The sequence below is a fragment of the Dicentrarchus labrax genome, unplaced genomic scaffold (genome assembly GCF_905237075.1).
Source record: "Dicentrarchus labrax unplaced genomic scaffold, dlabrax2021, whole genome shotgun sequence".
Lineage (NCBI taxonomy): Eukaryota > Metazoa > Chordata > Actinopteri > Moronidae > Dicentrarchus > Dicentrarchus labrax.
In genome coordinates, this window is record NW_026136708.1 from 25,469,496 (window position 1) to 25,493,915 (window position 24,420).

Sequence of the window (24,420 nt, forward strand, 5' to 3'; positions counted from 1 at the left end):
GCACTGCAACCTGGAAGGAAAAACACTAAAACATAAAAGTAACAGAAGTGGAACAGTTTTTGTAAACGTGTCCTCCTCGCTGTCTCCAGGTAACTACCCTCGCCCCCCCCACTATGGCGGAGCCCCCAGTGCCAACTACAGCAGCCCCGGCCCGGGCCCCGGCTTGGCCAACAGCCTGGGGTTGAACGCCAGCAGTCCCATGCACGGTCAGGGCCCCTCCACCCCGGCAGGTCGCGGCCCTGGGCCTGGCCCCGGTGGCCGGCCTTATCCCGCCGGAGGGAGCGTCATGGCCCCCACCTCCCCCGGTATGCCACAGCCCGCCGGGCAGGGCATGGGTCCTCCGGGGCCCAACGCCAGCCGCAAACCTCCCGAGGTCGGCCCCAACGCCGGGCCGAGTGCCAACTCCTTGTCCTCCTCGGTCTCCGCCACAGCCGCCCAGGGCAGGTGAGTCTGGGAAATCCGAACTATTTCAGGAAAGTTTAAACGTTCAACAACCAGAATCTGTTTAAATATTCCTAAAGAACTTTAAACTTAACATTCAGTCTCTGGTTTCTGCGGTAAGAGAGCCTTAAAGGAGTGAAACAGAACGGATTTAAATGGCGACACAAACAAGATTCAAATGAATCGAGATATAAAGACTTCAGTTCAACCTAATAATTCTATAATTTGATAAATAAAATAGATTTTGTAGATTGTGAAATAAATCCTCATTTTGTTAAAAGAAATTGTTACATCCCTTTAATTTCACTAAACATTATATCCTGTATTTTTTATCACTAATACGGTACAGGGTATCGGTGTACCACTGCAACCCTTCCTCACTCCTGTAAACGCCTGTTTACTAGTTGTTTACTAGTTGTTTACTACATTATTACCATTAAAAACTATTTCAGTTTTTAGATAATTTGAGATTTGAAACTTCCTTCAGAGAGAAGATCCTTTGGCAAACATTAAAGGTGCCTCCTGTGAAGAGGAGAGCAGGTTTTGGGTCTTAGTTTGGCTGCGAGCATTAAAGATGTATAGAAACTTCTGTTTGCACTTTTTTTGTTAAGTAAGATGTTGGAAATAAATTCAGAATATTGCTCTTTCTTGTAGTACTGTAGTGTTGAAGTGGCCTCAAGACAATTTGAGTTTGAGATCCGTGATTTCTGCTGAACATCAGTCATTTAAAGTGTCTATAGCGATACGACGATGTATATGTTGTATATTGTATATTAAAGAGATGCTTGAACCTTGGAGCTCAGTGAGTCTGGGTGTTTTATCAACCCGCATCCTGAACTCACGGACTGAACGATAGAAATCCTCTCATTAGTTGCTCGCTGAGTTTTAATTTGACCTTCAGCACTGAGATGTTTTAATGTCTGAAGCTGCAGATAGTCGAACAGTTTGGACCGAATCAAAGATTCTGTTGCTTCTCCCTCCATCCCTCCGTCCTTCCAGGCCTCCCTTCGCTCGTTCCCCAGCCTACCACAACCAGTCCTGGCCCGGGGCTCGACCTGCCCTCTCTCCTACCCTTCACCCCTCTCATCCCCCTCCTCACCCCCACCACCATCACCACCACCACCACCACCACCATCCTCCTCCTCACCCTCCTCACCACTCCCAGCAGGGAACCTATGCTCAGCCGCAACCCACCCTGCAGACCCCCTCTGAGCATTATGGGTAGGTTTGGTACCAGAGCCTGACAGATACACTTGAACTGGTTCCTCGTTGGATTTTATTATTTGGTGTCGTCTAAAAACCTTCTGCAGAATTTGATTGAATGAATCAAAATGTGGAGCTCTTTCTTTGAAATCCAGCACTTTATAAGTCTGTGTGTGGTCATGTTTGGTTTATTATCACAATAAAACAGAGAATTATGAGGCTGTATGTATGCGTCAGGCTCTGCCGCACACACAGAGGTTATGGGATGTTCTACTAACCAGACCACTTCCTGTCCTCTGACGGGTCCTGCATGGCTTCAGAGGGGCTGCTGCTGATGTGTTTTTATGTCCACAGCTGCTTTAGCTTAATTTATGCTCAGTCATAGACAAGGACTTCTCAACATCAAAGTTGGCTTAAAAGTTGAGACTGAACCTTTTTGTTCTGTAGCTTTCAACTGAGTTAGATATGAAAATATTCCTCTGCGCGCTGTCGCTGCCTCTCTGATGCCCCCGACCTCCCTCGCTCTTCTACCTCTTCATGCCTCTCCTCCCCTGCCGCTCTCCTGCCCCTGCTGTGTCCTCATCGTCCCCAGAGTCAGAGTCTTGTTTGGAGCCTCTGCGAATCACCTTGTAACTTTATTCCCCGTTGTCAGACTAGTGGAAATAAACCCATAATTCACTGCAGTTAGTCGTCTGTCACCGAGCGGATCTCTTCAGAGGCCGAACATTAAATTAGCTAAATAAAATCCATCCAATCACCCAACTCTAGACTGTATCCATCATACAACATCCTATTGAGCATAGAGACAGTACTGTTGTGTGACTGACCATAAATTAAGCTGGTCACAGATCAAAAGGATTCACTATGTATGTGACATCTGACAGCATGCTGGAGAGGTGCAACCGCTGACCTAACTGCGCTCTGTCCACCAGCTTCAGAGGACCAGAACAGATTTCTCTTCGTCTGTTTCTCTGTTGTTTTTCAGCCGTGTCCACTAACTGCTTGAGTCCCAGAGACAGACGCTTTACTCCTCAACGTAACCTCCTGCATGCAAGCTGCCGCCTCGATCACATCTCGTAATCATAATCCAAACCCCTTTGTTCTCTCTGTGGTGTCCAGGCAGGGCAGCTACCTGGGCATGACACCAATGGGAGGAATGGGCCCTGGAGGTCCTGGAGGTCCCTACAACCAGCAACCAGGCAGCAACTCTGGAAGGATGACACCGCAGGGACCCCCCTACAACGCCCCACCCTCAGGTAGGACCACAGATCCCAGCGCCTGTTGAAGAGTATGTTTGGAATACTTTTATAAATGACTGATCTTCTAGGCCCCATGATGATGCCAGCAGAGGGGATGGGTGCTCATCCCGACGCCAAGCAGAGGGTTGAGCTCAGCAAAGAGGTGGTCTGCCCCGCCGCCACCAACCCACCCAAACCTAAGGTGCGTCCTCTGGCTTTTGTTAACCAGTCACAGTGGCTGTTTGCTGTGCCAACGACGCTGTTGTGCTCTCCTAGCATGTTCTAACAGATGCATGCGTGCTGAGGCTAATGTGAGAATGCAGCTTCACAGCACCGATGCAGGTTTCTGAATGGTATTTTAGATTCTGCATACAGAACAGAATCCAGTGAACCAATTATCCCGGTCCTGGTCACAGTACAGGCTTCCTACGCATCCTGGAAAACCTGGAAAATTTTAAACTTTAGAGACTAGTTTTCCAGTCTGGGTAAACACCTGGAAATTAATAAAAATGATTAAATATCCTGGAAATAATCTATTTTCTTGGAAATTTTCAATGTATTCTAGCCTGTGCTGTGGCCAAATTAATGTCACGTTTTTGAGCAAATGCTGTCCTGTATTGAGAAAAACTCCTGGAAAATATCCTGGAAAGGTCCTGGAAAATGATTTCTTACAAAGAGTGGGAACCCTGCCAGTAACAACTTAGCATTGTTTTGGATAGTTGTTCTTTTCCAACCACATCCTCAAGCTGAAAGATCCTTGAGGCGTTTGGGTCTGATATGAGGTTTATAATCCCTTCAGTGAGTTCTGGGTCGGCTCCAGAGTCTCCTCCTTGTTGGACTTGAACCTCCACAAGGAAGAATCATAGACACACCCTGATCAGTTCCTTGAACCACCTCAACTGGCTCCTGTCAGTGACTAAGTTTACAGGCACAAAAATGTCCACTGTTATTCCAAATAATAATATTCCGGATTCCAAGGGTCATCATTATTCCTAATCAGGCCTCTTTCTGAATAGAGCATTTTCCAATTAAGACATGTAGATATGCCGATATTATCCAGGTATTGGGAGCATTCTTTGGACATTCGGAGTATTTATATAATTTATGGTTTTCACTGCAGTTTACAGTCAGCTCATTAAGCTCTTGGAAGGCTGGAGTAGAGATTCACACACAAAGGGAAAGACAAATGGTCAGAAGGGGAAACACCTACTGTTAAACATTATGAGAAACTTGGATATCAACGGGTTTTTGGGTATATGCAAATGCTGCAAGGGTGATCTTTTTAAGAAGGTGGTTGATCAAAGGTCATTAACAGAGCAACAACAAGAATATTTTGTGCATGTAAACATAGTCACTGTTCTCCTCTCAACTCGTCCTTCCTTCCTTCCTTCTTTAACGGGTCCAAACACCCTTCGTAGGACTCATTTTGACTCCTTGTATCCGAACTCTTTGATCAGCACCCAGAGCTGCTGACTGTAGGTCCGACCTGTCTACCTTTCCTCGAGTTGTCTGTTTGCCCAAAGCTCTTTCCAGCAGACAGAATCTTTTTCTATCTGGCCTCCCAGAACTTGTTGACATTTTCGCTTCTGCAACTGCAGAAAATACCTTTCTGCTGATTCAGGACTCCCGCGGGCTGCCTTCAGTTTGACAGCTTGAGTCCACCAGGGGCGTTTTTTGGAATGCGTGACCTTCTAGTTCAAAGCAATGGAGAATTGGCCGTGAGACCCTGTCAATAAGGTCTTTAATTAACTGCCTCAGCGAGACGAGCCCAGTTCAGGTCTTTCCTCCAGGCTCCCTCAACACCTGATGTGTTCTCCACATGTAAATCCACTTCACATGGCCACAGATCGGATGATTATCCACCTTTTGTAGTTGGCAAGACCTACAGACTACAGACTGTTTTATTTCTACAGTCTCCGCTGCGTCCCCCACAGGTTTCTGAAGAGCGGCTGGGAAGCTCAGTGTGGTCGGCTCTCTGAATGACTCACTGCTGGAGCCAGCCTCAAGTGGCTGTTAGAGGAACTGTAGTTTGTGTTACTTCTGTGTTGGCTTCGTTTGCAACCACAGTGGGATGTGTGAGGCCTCTACACTTCACCTTGTGGGTGGTCTGCGCACTGAAATCTGAAAGTTTAAAGCAGCAGTGTCCAATGTTTTTCCCTCAGAGAGCCAGCCAACGGTGGGACACCTTCTTTGTTGTATTATTAAAATGCTAAATGTTACTAGAATCCCAGATTCCCCTTAATCGACTGACTTCATGCACAAAGTTTGTGCTCAGATAATGAAAAATAATTGGGGATCCCACATATTTACAGAGCATTTTTACCCCATAAAAAATAGTTTTCCAATCATGGAAACGCCTGGAAACTGATTTATAATGACCAAATATCCTGGAAATAATTTGTTGTCCTGGAAATGTGTTCACAGCAGGTTTACCAGATGCAAAGAAGAACTGAACTGAAATGGTCTTATCTCCATGCGTACAGCCTATTAATGACGTTTCCCGTGGTCGATAAATACATCCACAGTGATGTTAACTGTACGTGCAACAATTTAACTTTGTAGAAGATTCATTTTCTGTAAAATGAAATAAACTGGACGTGATTTGAACTGTTACTGATGGGCTGTGGCCACATTAATGTAGTTAACCACAGCTTTTATGACCGTTTGTAAGCGAGTGCTGCTCCTGTATTGTCAAGAAAAAGTCTGGGGGGACGAATCGAACCTCATGGTGGACCAACTTGGCCCGAAAGCCCCACTTTTGGAAGCTCTGGTTGTAAGCTTCCTACAATAGAACCGATAAAGTTTATTATAAAATAAATCAGCTGAACTAAGTTGGGGAACACGGGGGACTCGTTAGTCACCTGACGGAACGAGACATCGACGTGAGAAAACAGCATGTCAGACTTTGTGGGAGAAAACTGTAATTCAGATTGACATTGTCGACTTTTTTGTGCAACCAGGAGAGTTTTCACAAAGAATATGATTCCCTGGTTGAGCTCACTTTATCCGACAGTATTGATCAACGTGTTTCCAGCAGCATGCTGTTCGTTACACCTGTCATTATTTCATCTGGTTGTTTTTGGTGTGTTACAGAAAAACCCCAAAATAACCAGTTTCTGCCAACATGAGCCAGACTTCCCTCCGACGCTGCTTCTGTTTAGATTTGTTCTTCTCTTGCTTGTTTTATCTTGTTTTTTCCCCCACTTGTTTTCACTCTCAGCTCAGCAGCTGGAGAGTTTTGAAAGCTCCGACTTCTTCTCCTCGCTGCTCTGCTTTGACTTGCCTCTCCTCATTATCCAGTAGTGAGGAGTCGGCCTTGATCACAGATCTGTGCGGGATGTAGATCTGCCGGTCGGGGTTACGAGAGACGACTCGTCTTTGTCTCGGCTTTGACTCTGGTTCAGTTGATGAGAAGCGTCTGCTTTTTTGTGAGGAGCTACAACAGCACGTCTTCGTGTTTCTCCAGAGCTCCTGAGAGACTGTTGCTGCTAATTTTTTATTTTTGTGTGTGTTGTGCTGAAGCAGTTTGCTCATAGTTTGACGCTCCGCAGGTAAGGTGTGTTGTTTTCATGTCAGGTGTCAGAGAATAGATGTGACACAACAGGAAAATGTGAACCTGGTGGAAACTTTTAAAGTCTAGGAGTTCAGTTGGCTGTTAAAATTCACAATAGTTCCATTATTTTCCCAGATAACTGGATTGTTTTTGCAGAATAACTCAAAATAACTTCAAACGGCGATGTAGGCCGAGGCAGGGACTGATTGGGTTTTGATCAGGATCAATTAGCACTAAAGGAAGAAATAAAAAAGGAAAACTGAATTATATTTATTATTTAGAAGGAAGATGGATCCTGTCACGATAACTACTAATTGCAATAAATTATATCATTGCCATTTTAAGACCATTTTATGCCACTGATACAATGATAAACAAACAACATCCTGTAGTCACATCTTAAGTTATTTAAGGAGGAAGTTGACTGAGGCTTGCTCAACTTTTATTGGAGCACAGAGTGAAAAGGGGCGGGAGCTCCGACATAAGTGTAGCTTGACTCGAGATGCTGATTGTCTTTAAGGAACATTACAACCTTTTACTCTCGTCTCTTTGATCAGTCCAAACAATCTGTTCCTAAATGTTTGGTCCTCAGAGGGTTGTTGACCTGTTGCAGTTGATAACCTGTTGTTAACCAGGTATCTGCTCACTGCTGGTTGCTTCCTGTCTGCCGCATTAACCTGAATGTCCATCTGCTACCAGCTGCTAAATGCTAACGCTAACGTCTGAAGCAAGGTTTCACTCCCGAGCTGCTTTCGCTTTGTCGAGTTGTGTTTGTGCGAAACATTAAACACAAATCTCTCTTTATTCTTATTTATCTTTTACATCTTCTACTCGGTCGTCCTGACGTCCCCCTCACCACATGGTGTGTGTTTGTGTGTGTGTGTGTGTTTTGTATCACAGGACAGCTACAGCTCTCAGTGTGTGTCCAAGCCCCCCACCCCCTCCCCCATGTCCCCCAGCTCAGCTAGTCTGTCCTCCTGTCACGGGGAGGACAGTGATAGCATTAGCAGCCCTGCCTGGCCCAAGACGTCCACCAGCCCTGTAAGTGCAAAGCAAAAGCACATATATTTTTGTGTATTTTATATTTTTATTTTTGAGGGTTCTGCTGTGTGTAAATGTCAAATCGTGCTACATTTATTGGACTTTCATCAACGTTAAATCCTACTTCTTGCTGCCGATGTGTGAAAACCTCGTACTCTCAGCTCGAGCTCTGTTATAACTCAGTGGTTCCCAAACCTGAGGGGGGGGGGGCAGTCCTTCTGGATTTTAAGGGTTGTAAGAAAACTTTATTAACTGTAAGTTTAGTAACTTTATAAACTGTATATTTTATAGTTTTCAAGAAATAATTTGCTCAAAATTCATCCAAATCTCTCGTTTTACACAAACTTCCAGCAGTTATTGAGTTCCCTGTTTGGGTTCATTGTACAGTTTATCAGCTGTTCTCTACTGTTATTGTTATTGAATATAATATGAAATATCCATAAAATAGTCAGTTTACTCAATGATAGAAAAACGGGTCCCTTAAATAAAAAGGTTGGGAACCGCTGTTATAACAAAATGTGACCTTTTTTGGAGAAGCAAGGTTTTCATTGGACGAAGCAGCATCTGATCTTTATTATTAGTTTATGTATTTATCAAAGTCCAAAAGCTGCTTTTTTATTTATTGTAAATGTTTTGCATCGTAATTTGATTTTCTGCGTGTTTACTGTGAGACTTTCTCATTTAAAAAAGCAGAGAGTTCAAAGTTCAGTTCTAACGTCACAAAATGATCGGGTTATAGATTTTAATCTGTTGGCAGACTGTTGAGAAGAAACCTGCCTCGATACCACGATTGATTCTTATCTCACCGATTTGAATATTCACACATTTGTGTCGATAACGACCGAACTTCAATCGGATCAGTGAACTTTATATCACGTAGTCAAACTCTTACTGAAACCAGAAGAGCAAAAATCTTTCAGTCGTTCGTTGCTCCTGTTTCGATGAAGAAATTCTCTCCAGTTCTGATACAACTGACGGTAGCAGCAGCAACACTAACCTCTTTAGCAGCCGCCATTATTGTTTGACGCTGATTGGTCCGAACCAGTTTGAGGCCCGGTAAGATGGATGGGTGTCCAGCTCTCACAAGATTATACAGTGAGTGCATTCAAACCAAACCAGGGAGGAAGAGCTACAGATCATCGAGTTTGGAGTGAATCCCTTTTAAACAAATGGGGCCTAATAAAAGAACCTGTGAGAAAAAGTGCAGCAGTGCATTGAAACCTCAGAATAAAACTACGAGTACCACAATAGCAGATCCTGGGTGAAGGTTCTCTGTGGTTGAGGTAAGAAATAATATGTCAGGGAAGATTGGTTTAATTTAATTACTTTGACTCTTTGAAAAAGATGAAGAAACATTGGGAAACGATTTATGAATGAACTTAAAACACGAAACGGACTCTTTGAATTTCAACTGTTTTAATGAGAAAGTCTCGTTCTGTGACGTCTGTCAGACACCTGGTTGTTTCTGTGGTGGATCTTCTGGTTGTGTCCTTACTGTCTATCAGTGCTGCCCGACCTCCTCAGCCAGCCGTACACGCAGAATTTAACCCATTCTCAAACTACTTTACACGTATTGATCGCAGTCGATGGTTGACAGCTTTAATGGATTGGGAGCTGGACTGAAATCGAGGAGCTGTGATCAATATAGTTTTAGTAATGAACCCATAACGCTGGCAGTATTCACACTGCAGCCCTTCTAGAAACAAGTCAAATATTCTTAAGTAGAATAAACATTTTCTTGTAAAATAACTATTTTATTTGACTAGAATTCTTAAAACAATCAAATAGAACAAATTTAAAAAAGTTGGGCTTAAATGCTCAATCAATGAAAACTCAGTTATTTAAGATTCTTAAAGTAAGTATTTTTATTTCACTTTATTGAGCTGAATTTAAGAATTTGTACTTTAAAATCTTACAATAAGACACAATTTCTTCAAACAGCATAAAAACAATCAGTCACTTTGTGTTAAAAGAAGGAACCGGAAACATTGTTATTTTTATGATTTCTTATTAAAACAATAAAAAACTGAACAGCTGACGACTTTCTCTTAAACTGAGAAGTTGTGCTTTTACTCTGAAAATAAGGACAATAATCTGGTTCCTCTGCTGGGATATTATGCAATCATTGTTGGTAAATTAAGCTCAATATTAACTGGAATATTTTTAAACTGATTTCCCAGAAACAAGATGTTTTTACTTTCTCTAGATTCCTTTTTTTTAAGTCATTTAACCAGCAACATTTCTTACTGGAACCACTTTTAGACAATCTTGCTTATTTGAACAAAAGCTTTGTTCTGAATTTGTGGATGTTGAGTTTTCAGAATAAAAGCAGATGTCTCAAATGTTTCTAACACTAATCTGCAGTAAAGGAAACATAACTGACTTTGAGTCTCAGTGTTGGGACCAACAGGATGCTGGTAGGATATGAAATGAGAGGTTTGGTAGCACTGTTTTGTGTTTGTGTTGTTGTGATGTGACAGAACTGTTGTGTAGGACTGCACAATATTCAAAACATCTGTAGTCGTACAACACCAAACTCACGTTGTTTCTCATTATGAAGATGCAGACCGTGATTTTATTCTCACTGGAACAAATTGACTTTGATTTTTAATGAATTTATACAAAAAAACTTGGAACTATTTTTTCAGTTTTCACTTTCTAAAGCAAAAAAAGCCTAAAAACATCTGTTTTTAGAGAAGTTGCCATGAAATTAGGCCGTTAAGCGTTTTCTCTCCTGTAGTGATATTTCTGATACTTTTTATTTTATTTGTCACGTTATTCAGAAATCAGCCTACATTGATAGAAATATACTTTATTGTCCCCATGGGGAAATTTTACTTGAACTCTACAAAACATTAAAAAGTACACAGAAATACAAATAATACCAAAACAAATACTAAAATACACACAATTAATCAATTAATCAATCAATCAATCGTGTGATTACTGCCTCCACCTCAGTACCTAATAATGGAAGTCTCTGTTTCCATCAATATATCATAAAGCAAAGTGTCGTCTTAGTGAAGTTTGATGGAAACGACAAAATTCAAAGAAACTTCCTCAATTTCACAAAGAAGTTTTTACTCGTTTCATTTTTGATAAAAAGAGTTAAAGCTCTTAATGGAAGATAGAAACACTCATTCTGAATAAGTTCTGACGTCACAAACATTTAACTCACGACTGATCCAGTTTCCTCATCGCTGCCGTGACTCAGGTAACACAGGTCTGATGCAACCTTCCTCACATCAGCATCATGTTTACATCCTGTTCTCTGTATTTGATTTTCACCATTTGAGCTTCCACAGGTGCTGATTTATTACGTCATCAGCTCTTAATAATAATTCTGATTTATTCGGATCAGATTTTCTTTATCTGGCTGATCATTTTTGAATGTGGCCCAAGTCAGTCTTGAAGTGACCAATCAGTCAAATAGATCTAGAGTGACATTAAAAGTCTTGAATTCTGATTTGTTCAGACTGAGGTCACATTGACAATAAATTAGATCTGATCTGGACCACATATGAAAGTTTCCCAAATCAGAACTGATCAGATTCAGTGTGATTTGTCATTAATCAGAGTTACTTGGATGGAAACTCGGCTACCGACCGTCAGTCTCTGGCTTTATATTAAGTTCTGGTGGACTTTGGCTGCTTCGTGCTGTGACACAGGTTTCCTCCCGTGTGTGATTTTCAGTGGTATTGTGCAGTCCTTCCTTCCTTCCTTCCTTCCTTCCTTCCTTCCTTCCTTCCTTCCTCCCTTCCTTCCTTCCTTCCTCCCTCCCTCCCTTCCTTCCCTTCCTTCCTTCCTTCCCTTCCTTCCTTCCTTCCTTCCTCCCTCCCTTCCTTCCTTCCTTCCTTCCTTCCTTCCCTTCCTTCCTTCCTTCCTTCCTCGGTGAGTGTGAGTCTGACCGTGGTCTCCGTGTCTCGGTCTCTCCAGAAGCCCAGCGCAGCCACCATGACAAACGAAAAGATCACTCGGCTGTATGAGATGGGCTCGGAGCCGGAGAGGAGGATGTGGGTGGACCGGTTCCTGTCCTTCATGGAGGAGAGGGGGACGCCGGTCCCGAACCTGCCCGCCGTGGGAAAGAAACCTCTGGACCTCTGCAAACTGTACCTGGCCGTCCGAGAGATCGGAGGCCTCGCCATGGTGAGAGACTCTTCCTCTCTCTGCTGTTGTCTTCTAATGAATATTTGAGTTCAACATTCGATGGACAGAAAATAATGACCTCCTCCTCCTCCTCCTCCTCCTCTTCTTCCTCCTCCTCCTCCTCAGGTGAATAAGAATAAGAAGTGGAAGGGGTTGTCGTCCCAGTTGAACGTGGGGACGTCCAGCAGCGCGGCCAGCTCTCTGAAGAAGCAGTACATCCAGTACCTGTTTGCCTACGAGTGTAAGGTGGAGCGAGGGGAGGAGCCCCCGCCCGAGGTCCTCGGAGCCGCCGGAGACCCCAAGAAACCTCCGTCGCTCCAGGCCAGGATCCAGCCTCCCTCCCCAGGTGAGGAATCACCTGTTTCCTCTCTGAACAACCTGTAACCCGTGATGTTCTGGTCCGGCGTTTCCTGGTGATGACATGAGGAAGTATTTAAGGTGGTACCCACAAAGAGCACAGACACGAGTGTTAAGGTGGTGGAGGTGAGCGGTGAGTATTGGTGGTCATTAAGTCTTCCATCAGCCGGTGAGATAACACTCTCTTCTTCGTTGGTACGCTGTTCTCCGGCTGTGACATCACTTCCTCTGTGGATCAGCTGACAGGTATCATCGAGCGTTGTGACTCTTTCTGTAGATGATGTCTGAATGAAGCTGTGAGGAAGCTTTACATCAGAGACAGAAGAGTCAGCAACGTCTCTCACACACACACACACACACACACACACACACACACAGACACACACACACACACACACACAGACACACACACACACAGACACACACAGACACACACAGACACACACACACACACACACACACACACACTCACGCAGTCTCACTCATCTGATTATGTAACAGAAGCAGAGTGAGTTGTCAGGCGGGGGAGGAGAGAGTGAATGTAAACATCAGTGACCTCAATCTGACCTAATTCCCACGATGCCTCTCTCTCTCTCTCTGTCTCCCTCTGTCTCTCCCTCTGTCTCTCTCTCTCTCCCTGTCTCTCTGTCTCTGTCTCCCTCTCTCTCCCTCTCTCCCTCTCTCTCTGTCTCTCTCTCTCTCTGTCTCTCTCTCTCCCTCTGTCTCTGTCTCTCTCTCTCTCTCTCTCTCTGTCTCTCTCTCTGTCTCTCTCTCTCTCTCTCTTTCTATAATAAACAGAGTTTATTTAGCTGATTTAGCCACTTTCATCCCGTTTCCTGGAATTATAAAATAAATTCTGCTGCACAAACATCGTAGTGATTGAGTTTCTTTTACCACACGAATAATAATATATAAGAATATATATATAATATATATATATATTTTGTAGATACTGTGTTTTCTCTTTTTAATGATCAGCCTAAAACTACGTTACGTACTTAAAAACCTTTTTTTCTTAACCTCACTGCTGCTGGTCCTCCATAAAACAGACCTCAGACCTCTACCGGAACCAGTCTGGTCCATATTCTGGTGATATTTCTGTTCCACAGACTCTCCTGGTCCACCTCTTTTTGTCTGAATAACTGCGGTGTGACGTTACATGATGACACGAAACCCTTGTTCTCAGCAGGTTTTCTGTCTGGTCTGTATCTCTGCAGCCAACTCGGGCTCCCTGCAGGGCCCCAACACCCCTCAGTCCAGCAGCAGCTCCCTGACCGAGGCCCCTGGAGACCTGAAGCCCCCGACCCCGGCCTCCACCCCGCACAGTCAGATGGGCCCCCAGCCTGGAAACAGGTAGAGCTCAGATCCTAAACTCACCGGGTCCCACTGAAGGGTTCAGTCTGGTGTCACATTATATTTTGAGTTTAAAGTGGATAACGTTTGTGTGCGATGGCCCCTGAAAATAACAAATAAACCAAATAGTAGAGGCCCCATGATCGAGCCTTGTGGCACACCTCATCTAAAATTAACTCTTTTAAGGTTTCTGAGTGACATTGTGCTGTAATGACTTTCTAATGAGATTTTATGAGATCAGCATGAGTTTATACTCTATATCTAATATTTGTATTTACTCATTTATTTTACTGTTTTTATATTTAATTCCATATTTTTTTTATTGTCTACCACTTTAACCATCCTGATGTTCCATCATCGTCTTCCCTCTACCATGTTTTCTTGTTCTGGGCTCTTTGTTGTTAAATTGCTTTTGTCAGTGTTGTGTTGTGTTACAAGTTTAAAGCCAAACTTTGGGTTCATGTTCTTTCTGTTAATCTCTCAGGAACATGGGAGGAGTGAGCGTCCAGGACCCGTTCTCTGAAGGCAGCGATCCAGCCTTCCACAACAAGCGAGGCCCGGGACCCGGCGGCGCCCCCTACCAGCAGGGAGGAGGACCAGCAGACCCCTCAATGAGGATGCAGTACGACGCCAACAAAGACCCGTACGGAGGACCGAGGAAAGGTGAGGAGAGAACAGAAGAAGAAAGAGGATTCTAGGATGATGAAAGGGATACGGCTGTATTCACAGAGCCGTCACTGAACACAGATTTTAAGCAGATATATGTTGTGAAAAGGTACAGACTCATTCCTCCGGCAGCCCAGTGGTTGTGACCCATCATCAGCCCGACTGATCCAGAACCACCTCGGACACAAAGTGAAACCAGTTAATCATCTGAAGCCGTCGTAGAGAAGGAACCAGAGCTGTGGATGGAAACGTGTCTTTATTCAGGCCTTCAGTCTCAGCCGCTGTGCTCTGCTGCCCCCTGGTGGTCACACAGTTTCACTTCAGCCCCATTTAAAGGACGTGTTTCATATGTTAGTCTGTTAGCTCGTATTGCATTCACATTACATCACCACATTACATCACCACGTCACATCACCACGTCTGTCAGCAGTAATATGTTAGTGAAAGACAAGCAGATAATATTAATCATTTCTTTAATGATTAATTTTATCTGCTTGGTTCAGAGCAGTTTTTATTTTTACCAAATGAACTGATGTGTTTCTACCTGTTCCCCTCCAGGTCCAGGACCCGGTGAGGCCTTTGGTCCCGGTCAGATGCCCAGCGGTGCCATGCAGGACATGTACCCCCGCGGGCCGCCCTCTGGGCCCCTTACAGGGATGGGCCCCAGACCCCAGTACCCCTACGGCCCCGGGTACGAGCGCAGGTGAGATTTTAATGATGTATTTCTACCTCGTGACGCACCTGAATGATTGTTGTGTTCATACAGTGGGAAAGGTCTTCACTCCACTGACCCAATGTTATCACATCCAAATCCATTTAAGATTTACTGACATACAAACAACCAAGACTAATACAATCCAATAATCTGGATTGTATTTCTTATGTTTTGTACTTTGTTTCCAGTGTGGAAGTAAAATCTTAAATTACATCATAAAGGTTTCAAATGTGAGCAGCTGTTTATTTTCTACCAATCAGAGGTTCTCAGTGTGTCTGTGGTCCTTTCTCTGAACTGCAGGCCGGAGCATGTGATGGGGCCTGAAGGAGGCATGGCGCCCCCTGGAGGTCAGAACAACATGGGTCCATCTGGAAACGAGGCCGGCATTTACCCCAACAGATACCCCCCCCAGAGGTAGAAGAACCAACATCTGTTTGTACGCTGATGTTGAATACGAGCGGAAGAAACTTTATCTGTTTTATCTTCTTCAGACACGGACACGACGGTTACGGGCAGCAGTATCCTCACAGCATGGCCTACACTTCCCATCAGCCCCTGTTTCCTCAGCAGCAGGTCAGAGGAAGTTCCCAGCTGATATTTTCTGTCCAATCAGGGTCTTTGTTTGTCAGGAGCTCTCTGATTGGTTGTCTCTGTCGTGTGTCTCCAGGGTTACAAGCGTCCGATGGAGGCGCTCTATCCTCCGGCGAAGCGTCACGAAGGCGAAGCGTTCGCCGTGCAGCAGTTCGGCTCCCAGCAGCCCGACATGTTCGGCCCCTACGGCGGGGGGGGCGGAGGAGGCTACATGGGCCCCGAGCGGCGGCCGGTCCAGAGCCAGTACCCGTATCCGTACCCGCGGGACCGGCAGGGGCCTCCGCAGCACGCCATGATGGGCTCGGGACCGCCGGCGGTGAGCGGGGGACCCGGGGGACCCGGGGAGGGGCCGCAGGCCAACATGTGGCACCCCAGGACTGACATGGGCTACACATACAGCCGGCAGGGCCAGGGGCCCCCCTACCCCGGCCTGGGGCGGGGTGACGACCAGGAGGGCAGGGCCCCCCAGGACAGCCAGTGGCCCCCCAGTCATCCAGGCCAACGCCAGCCCCCATACCCTCCTCCCTCCTCCTCCTCCTCTTCCTCCCCCCTCAATCCCCCCCTTCCCTCCAGACAGCCCCCCTCCTCCTTCCAGGCCACGCCCACTGTCCCTAACCATGTGACCCGCTCTCACAGCCCCTCCTCTTTCCCCCGGCCTCTGGGGGGGCTCTCTGTCCCCCAACAGCGCCCCCTATCTGCCCTCCATGAAGAAGCCCGCGCACCCCGGCGTCCCCCCGGCCCCCCGCCCGCTCAGAGCCTCCACCTCATCCACAGAGAGGTCAGCTTCCCCCCCAGCTCTGTGGAGGCCACGCCCCCCAAACTGAAGCCCCGACGCAGGTTCACCGCCAAGGACACGGGTGAGGACACACACACACACACGCACGCACACACACACACACACACACACACACACACACACACACACACACACACACGCACACTCTCTGACTCTCTGTCTCGTCCAATCAGGAACCCCGGAAGCGTGGCGGGTGATGATGTCACTGAAGTCCGGCCTATTAGCCGAGAGCACCTGGGCTCTGGACACCATCAACATCCTGCTGTATGACGACAGCACGGTGGGCTCCTTCAGCCTCACACAGGTCAGACACACACACACACACACACACACACACACACACACACACACACACACACACACACACACTGTATTGATCATTGATCGATCAGCTGACCTCCTCCTGTTCTCCTGCAGCTGCCGGGCTTCCTGGAGCTCATCGTGGAGTTTTACCGCCGCTGCCTCATCCAGATCTTCGGGATCCTGGAGGAGTACGAGGTTGGAGCCGAGGGCCAGAGGACGCTGTTGGGACCGCTGCTCGACCCCCCCGAGGAGGAGAAGGAGGCGTCGCCGGCCGCCGCCTCCGAACCCAACGACCAATCAGTGGAGGAGCAGAGGATACCGAGGAGCTCGGCGGAGGAGATGGAGGCGGCGCCGTCGCTGCTCGTGGTCACACCCGCCGCCGACAACGCGAACGACGGCGAACCTGTCGTCAAAGAGGAGGCGGAGGTGAAGGAGGAGCGCCAGGAGCCGGCGGAGCCCCGCCCCCCGCAGGCCAGCAAGTACGACAGGCTGCCGATCAAGGTGGAGGAGACGGGGGAGGAGTGGGAGGAGGTGGAGGAGCGCTGGGCCGAGCTCCGCCGACCCAACGGCTTCATCAGCGGCCTCCTGCACTGGAAGGCCGGAGGAGGAGACTCCACCGCTCACATCCAGACCGGAGACTCCACCCCCACCGACCCCCCAGGGGAGCGGGACGAAGGGGGGAGGCAGGAGAGAGGGGGAGGGAGGCAGGAGGAGGCGGAGGGAGGCAGCGAGATGAACCTGCCAGCGGGTGAGGAGACGCCACCTGAAACAGAAGAAGGTAAAGAGGGGGGGGGGAGGAGGAGGAAGAGGAGGAGGTTCTTGATAACGAGGCCTTTTAGACAGGCTGCATTAGCATAACAGAGGAAGAGCTGCATTGTGGGTAATGTAGTTTCCGTTGCAGTGCTGCTGTTCGACCACCAGGTGTCTCTGTTCGCTGAGGATTTAGTGTTCAACCAGGTGAACTGATGTCTTCTGTCTGTGGTTGTAAACTGTCTCTCTCTCTCTAGGCTCGCTGTCGGAGGTCTGGGGTCAGAGGTCACCGGCTCAGAGTCCCATCAGCCAGCTGGATGACGAGCCTCGCTGCTGGGACGAGGCGCCGCTGTCCACCGCCGAGAGCTGGCAGGACTCTCTGGCCAAACGCTGCGTCTGCATCTCCAACATCGTGCGCGGTCTCTCCTTCGTCCCCGGCAACGACGCCGACATGTCTCGGCACCCCGGCCTGGTTCTGATCCTCGGCCGGCTGGTGCTGCTGCACCACCACCACCCGCGCAGGAAACGGACGCCGCCCAGCTACCAGCGGGAGGAGGAGCAGGGGCTGGCCTGCAGCCGGGACGAGTGGTGGTGGGACTGCCTGGCGGCGCTCAGGGAGAACACGCTGGTGACGCTCGCCAACATGTCGGGCCAGTTGGACCTGTCGCTGTACCCGGAGAGCGTCTGCCTGCCCATCCTGGACGGGCTGCTGCACTGGATGGTGTGCCCGTCCGCCGAGGCCCAGGACCCGTTCTCCTCGGCGGGCGGCTTCTCCTCGCTCACGCCGCAGCGGCTGGTTCTGGAGTGTCTGTGCAAGCTGAGCATCCAGGACTGCAACGTGGACCTGCTGCTCGCCACGCCGCCCTTCAGCCGCCAGCAGAAGCTGTACGCCACGCTGGTGCGCCTCATCGGCGAGCGGAAGAGCCAGGTGTGTCGGGAGATGGCGGTGGCCGTGCTGTCCAACCTGGCGCAGGGCGACCCGACGGCGGCGCGCGCCGTGACGCTGCAGAAGGGCAGCGTGGGAACTCTGATTGGCTTCCTGGAGGACAGCGTGGCCATGGCGCAGTACCAGCAGAGCTCGCACGGCATGCTGCACGCCGCCGCGCCGCCGGAGCCGCCCAGCATCAACATGATGTGCCGCGCCGCCAAAGCGCTGCTGGCCATGGCGAGGGTGGAGGAGAACCGGGCGGAGTTCGTCCTGTACGAGAGCCGGCTGCTGGACATCTCGCTGTCGGCCGCCCTCAACGCCTCGGTCGCCGCCATCATGTGTGAAGTACTGTTTAAAATCGGCCGCTCGTGACACGAACACCGCCACGGAGCGCGCTCAGTGGAAGCGGCTCCGCCCATGTGACGAACTGGCTCCGCCCATGTGACGAACTGGCTCCTTATTATATTTTTATTTAAAGAACAGAAATGTTTTTACATACAAATGAATATATATAGAATCTATTAAAGCTCCTCGGATCCATCAGAACTTTATTTCGGGTTTTTAAGTAAATTTAATACGAAAATATTTAATACTTGTATTTTTAATTTTTTTATTCTTTTGGTTTCGTTTTCGTTTTAACCAAAGTGTGACGGTGGAGAGCGCCCGGGTTCTGGCTCTTCTTCGTGGTGGTTTGTTTTGTGTTTGCGGGGCTGTTTTTGGGGGGCGGGGTCTGTAGATACGCTGACGTTGTTTTGTTTTCGGTGCAATAGGTTTCGTTTTGTTTCTACTTTTTAAATGTGAATCATTTAAACCATCCGCAGTCCGACCATCAGTATTTCTGCCGACACACAAACGGTATCAAACGTCTCCACCGTCGTCCTCCGACTGTAAATAGACGACCAACATCGACTCTGTGATGAATCTTCATCGTTTATCATCTTCGTCTCTTCCCGGCAGGCGAAGACTCGACTCTGTATTTAAGGAGAAATCTTCAGTTTCAGGACGTTATTTTTGGGATCTGGGAGGGTGTGTTTGATTTAAGAGTCTGTACAGTGAGGGGGGGGGGGGAGGGGAGGGGTGGGGTGGGGGGGGCTGTAATCATGTTGCTAACTGACACAACTTTAAAAAAACAACAGTTATAAGAAATGTAAAGAGGAGAAGAAGAATCTGGACTTCCTGAACGTCTCCTGTTTGTTCAGTATGAGATCTTTATATGTTCCACAACAAGAATAAAAACGTACATGAACTCTGGTTGAGCACTGTGAACTGTGAACGCAGCTCTCGACTCCTTCTGTCAACTTTAATGTTTATTTATTATTTATGTTCGTTCAAAAGGACAAAGTGGGAGAGAGTTTAGGGATTTAATATAATTAGAATAAAGTAAAAAGTCATGTTTTGAGAATAAAATCAAACATTTGTTTATTATTATGAAATTCTATTTAAAATGTAAAGATAAAATATTGTGAAAAACATTCGAAGCACAAATAATTATATAACATTATATATAACATTTATATATTTATTTACTGCAGAACAGTATTAACTAATCATCTTCAGTATTTTCAAAATAAAATCATTTATCCGCTGTAATATTTTTTAGTAGTTTCATACGAGTTTAAATTTCCCCTGAAGACCTTCAGAACAACCAAATGATTATTATCATTATGTATATTTTTACTTTAGTTATTTTTACACATTATTGTTTGTTTTTGGGTTTATTTGTTATTTTTACTTTAGTTTTAATAAACTATAAAAACCTTTGTTACCAGTTAAAGTCCATCAGTGTTCTCAGCTTCATGCAGTAAAACTGAAATCTGACTTTATGTGAGATAATTGGATTAATAATTAATTGGTGATCAATGTTATAGCAGCATTGGGTCCAGTGGTTCCCAACCTGGGGGTCGGGCCCCTCCAAAGGGCCACCAGATAAATCTAATTAATATAATAAATTAAAATCTAAAGTGGTCACAGGCCTTAAAGCACTGAACTAGTTTACAGACACACGTATGTTACAACCAGTCCGGACTTCAGTCCATCATGAGACAGAACTCATCATGGAGCAGCAAAAATGTTTCCTCTTCCTCCTCTTCTTCCTCTTCCTCATCCTCATCCTCTTCATCCAGAGGAAGTGTAATAAAAATAAACAAACACACTGAAGGTCAAATCGCAAGTTCATGTTTAAAAGGCACAAACACAAACACACATCTTTACAAATATACACAACGAGTGGAACCAGAACTGGAACCAGAACTGGAACCAGAACCGGAACCAACTGGAACCAGAACCGGAACCGACTGGAACCAACTGGAACCAACTGGTCTCCACTGATTCTCTGAGAGTCTCTGGAGCTTCATGTCAGCAGTTTCCGTCCGTTTCCAGCAGCATCAGGTTACTTTGACTTGAAGACGGCGTCCCAGTCTGGAGGTTCTGACCCGGCTGCAGACGCGGTGGACTTTGGGATGGACGGGAACAAGGACTGCATCTTCTGTCTGAACTCCGACAGCTGGAAGAGACGAAGAACGTCAGAGAAACATTGTCAGTTAATTTATCATCGTCCTTCTGTGTCGTACCTCAGAGGAACAACAACAACAACAACAACAACAACAACAGTTTTTTGAGCAGCAGAGATTTTAACTGATAGAACTAAACTTTTAATGTCTGTTTTTATTTCTACAAACATTTTAATGTTAGGATTTTATGAATATTAAATTATTCTAGAAATTAAAAGATTTTAAATTTATTTTCTAAATTTTTAAATCTATCAATTTTTGCTCAAAATATTTTCAATTTAATATTTTTTTCTTGCAATATTACATTTTAAATTAGAAAAATAGAAAACGTTACTTTATTCTCACTATTTATCCCTCAAAACATTTCAATATTCTAGAAATGTAACAAATGTTTAGATTTTTAACATTTCACTAAATATTTTCACTTTTTCAAGTTTATGACTTTTATTTATATTCTAGCAAAAAATATTCTGAATACTTTAAAAAAAAAAAACAACTTTGACTTTATTCTTTATTGTGCAGGTTCTTTTGCAATCAATCAATCAATAACTATATGAACTGAAGCTCCTTATCTGTAGATTAACATTATAATCTTACACATTAATATAATCTTACACATTAATATAATCTTACACATTAATATAATCTTACACATTAACATTATAATCTTACACATTATTATAATCTTACGTACGCTGTGAACATCCAGAAGTTTCCACACAGTGAAACTGATCAGTCCGACTCCACAGCAGGCGAACAGAGAGCCCCAACCCAGAGCTCTGAGGGCCAGAGAGGCTCCGCTCTCCGGGGCCGCCGCCGTCCCCACGACCCCCTGACAGAGAGACACTTAAGAGACTAAGACGATGTAAAGACGACGTGAAGACAAACAGCTTCCTGACAAAGTTCAACTGTTTGTCTTTTTCAGACGTTCCGATTTAAAAGAGCGAGTTTGTTCCGTCGGTTCGGTTGTTAAAGTAAAACAAACAAATTAAAGAGACAGAAAGATTTAACTTTAACCATGAACACTGAAGGAATCCTAACCGGGAGAAGCTGACTGCAATGACGCCAATGGTGGTGAAGACAACAACTCCCATGATCCCACGCTGCTTCACCACCTCATCATATTCCTGTTTTCCTATAGTTTTAATGTGAGCGCCCCCTAGTGGCAGGAAATGTACATTTAATTATTTTAGGCTCAAACTATCTCTGGTGTCTGAATTCAGTTTTTATATTAAAGTATTGATCTGAAAGAAAACCATAGAAAGGTGTAATAACATCAATATGAAGCTCACAGTAACTTTTATTGTCCGAACTGTGAATTAAAGTGAATTAAAGCCGCAGTTTGAGATGAAACTCGAGCAGAAACATTCCTGAAGCTCCTCATTTCGTCTCACGTCACTGCTATCTGGGGCCGACGTAGACGACAAAGACGAGTCTGTGACGGGAATAGAGTCTGGGAACAAACGCCCGATTGTGCCTCCACATCAAGTTTATCTCGGACACAAACGTCCGTGTGCGTCACGTTTAATCAGATCCTGCGAGCAGCCAATAATCACACAGTCACAGCGAACCGCTTAACGGACACATTTCATGGACCGTTTCTCCTCCGCACTGCTTTCAGGTCGACCTCTGGAGGAATGTGTCCAGATGTTTTCTGCTCGGTCGCTCAGAGAGTTTAAACTCTGAAACTGATCCAGTTAGAAATCTGAGCAAAACGGGACGAACTGAGATCATCGATTGCTCCTCACGCTGTCGACACGTTGTCCTCAGCAACTACTTTTATAGTTGTCACCAGTTTCTCAAACCTTTTCATCCTGTTTGTTCACATTTAGTCAAAGTTCTGTGTTAGCAGGTTAATACCAGTCACAATGCACCAGACTCCATAAAGAAAAACCTCTATTTTATTCTCACAGATCATCGTAACTTCATTAAAGTGAACACAGAATAAAACTCATTAAAACCGTCTCTGCTCCAACAATCACCAGCTCGGGTTTGATCCTTCATTCAGTAACTTCTACTAGAACACCTTCCTGTTGTATCAAAAGATAAACGTATAAAATATGAAGCTGATTAATCGACAATGAACACAAACGTTGGCTGCAGCCCTGAAACCTGCTGAAGGGTTTTATTCTTTATAAACTCTAAACAATCAGTTTTATGTGGTTTCAGGTCATTAAAGTTCATTTCGTAACGTTTCCGACTGAAAGGAACGTTGGAGCGTAACCGGAAGCCACAAACAAGCTGCACTGATATCTGAGATGGATCAATAACCCCCCCCAATGAACTGATGGAGTCCTGTACCTTATTAAACCAGTTGGGGCTTTTTTTCTTGGCGAGCGCCAACGTGGAGCCGAATCCTGCGATCATCCCGGCGGACGCCACCGTGGTCAGGAACGCTGCACCTGCACAGGAAGAGAGACGGCGTCAGTGAAAGTACAGACATCCAAAATGTGTTTCTGACTTTATAAATAAAGAATATTTCAGTGTTAGAGGAGTTGAGTTAATACAAAGGAACAACAAATACCAGATTCTGATGGATTTTATTGAGCCGAACTGATCAGAAGAACTTAATGTTTCAGAAACAACATTTAATAATATTTAATGTTTCAGGCCGAACGCTCGACAAACACAGGAAACTTAAACTGCAGACGTTTTAAATGGAGTCTGGTAGTCTTGTTTTATTACACACACAGAAATTATAAATACAGCAACAGACTTATTTCGTGTTTCCAAGGTGAATGATTAAGGAAACATTAAAATGTCAGATTTTTAAGAGGAGTCTGGTGTGGAAAAGGGAAGATATAAATAAATGTTCTGCTTTAAAAATCCTTTTTCCAAATGTGTTTTTGAATGGAGAGTCAGTGTGTAAAGTCTGACTTTATAATCTTTGTCTCAACTTAACAAACAACATTTACATTAAGAATATTCACATTCAATCAGTGAGCTGCTCTTCGCTTTATACTTCAGCAGAAGTTGAATAAGAAGAAACAAATGAGGGATTTTGATGGATTTTATTGAGCCGAACTCATCAGAAGAACTTAATGTTTCAGAAACAACATTTAATTATATTTAATATTTTAGGTTAAATATTTAACAACCACGGAAAACTTAAATTGTATTAGTTTTGAATGGAGTCTGGTGTGACGGTTTTAATGCACGGCTGGAGAGCAGCGGACACATTTAATATTGACAAGATGATAGAATAAAGATTAAAACGGCAGATTTTTGAATGGAGTCTGGTGCAGAGAGTGAGCCGACATTGTTGTGACCTCAGACAGGAAACCGCTGATAAACAACAACAAGCTAACAATGCTAACAGCCACTGCTAATGTAAACTACATGCTAACACGCTAACTTGCCTTTTAAGAAGTGTAGTTTCGCCTCTTCATCACTTTCTGCTGCCACAGCTGAGTCTTCATCACGGGCTGCTGTCATGTTGCTCCGGTCCGTCTGGGTAAAGCGACCGGGTAGACACAAGGTAGCTAGGAACGTTTGAACGTCGTTTTTTATCATATATTCATTAATAACAGTAGAACATGATTATGTGCTAAACTTAAAGTCACATGTGGGTTATTATGGTATGTAGGAAACACTGCATGTATTTTATTTTACATTTTTAAGGCGAGTTTTTGTTTAGTGTTTCGGGGACGGCGGGAAAGAGACGGAATCCTGAAGCAAAGATCGTCTATTGTTGTAGAAGCTGTGGCGGCAGAGACGAGGAGGTCTCACTCTGTTCCCTAAAACTATTCGAGTTTGAGATTAGATTATATCAGATTATTAATAATATATAAAATCATAATCTGTTATATAATCAGTTAAAGCAGCAAAT

The 24,420-nt window shown here is 45.3% G+C and overlaps 2 protein-coding genes across 3 annotated transcripts in view; one reads left to right on the forward strand and one right to left on the reverse strand.

Annotated features, from left to right (window-relative positions):
• Positions 1–18,632, forward strand: part of arid1b (AT rich interactive domain 1B (SWI1-like)) — a 40,459-nt gene extending 21,827 nt beyond the window's left edge. Inside the window, exons 8-23 of one of the 2 annotated variants that reach the window (XM_051408786.1) lie at positions 90–444; positions 1,441–1,662; positions 2,764–2,900; positions 2,972–3,084; positions 7,336–7,476; positions 11,413–11,622; positions 11,749–11,968; positions 13,197–13,332; positions 13,817–13,995; positions 14,557–14,701; positions 15,014–15,127; positions 15,205–15,286; positions 15,381–16,161; positions 16,274–16,404; positions 16,518–17,181; positions 17,411–18,632. In XM_051408786.1, coding sequence (XP_051264746.1) covers positions 90–444; positions 1,441–1,662; positions 2,764–2,900; positions 2,972–3,084; positions 7,336–7,476; positions 11,413–11,622; positions 11,749–11,968; positions 13,197–13,332; positions 13,817–13,995; positions 14,557–14,701; positions 15,014–15,127; positions 15,205–15,286; positions 15,381–16,161; positions 16,274–16,404; positions 16,518–17,181; positions 17,411–18,453 — 4,673 coding nt within the window. In that variant the 3' untranslated portion in view covers positions 18,454–18,632. The remainder of the gene's footprint in view (positions 1–89; positions 445–1,440; positions 1,663–2,763; positions 2,901–2,971; positions 3,085–7,335; positions 7,477–11,412; positions 11,623–11,748; positions 11,969–13,196; positions 13,333–13,816; positions 13,996–14,556; positions 14,702–15,013; positions 15,128–15,204; positions 15,287–15,380; positions 16,162–16,273; positions 16,405–16,517; positions 17,182–17,410) is intronic. The other variant, XM_051408787.1, reaches the window with a different exon arrangement.
• Positions 18,633–20,240: 1,608 nt separating this feature from the next.
• Positions 20,241–24,045, reverse strand: tmem242 (transmembrane protein 242). Its single transcript, XM_051408831.1, has 4 exons — positions 23,951–24,045; positions 22,893–22,993; positions 21,286–21,423; positions 20,241–20,584 (listed from the first exon to the last, which is right to left on the reverse strand). Exons 1-4 carry the CDS (start codon positions 24,024–24,026, stop codon positions 20,471–20,473), a joined length of 429 nt encoding a protein of 142 aa, XP_051264791.1. The 5' UTR covers positions 24,027–24,045; the 3' UTR covers positions 20,241–20,470.
• Positions 24,046–24,420: the final 375 nt, after the last annotated feature.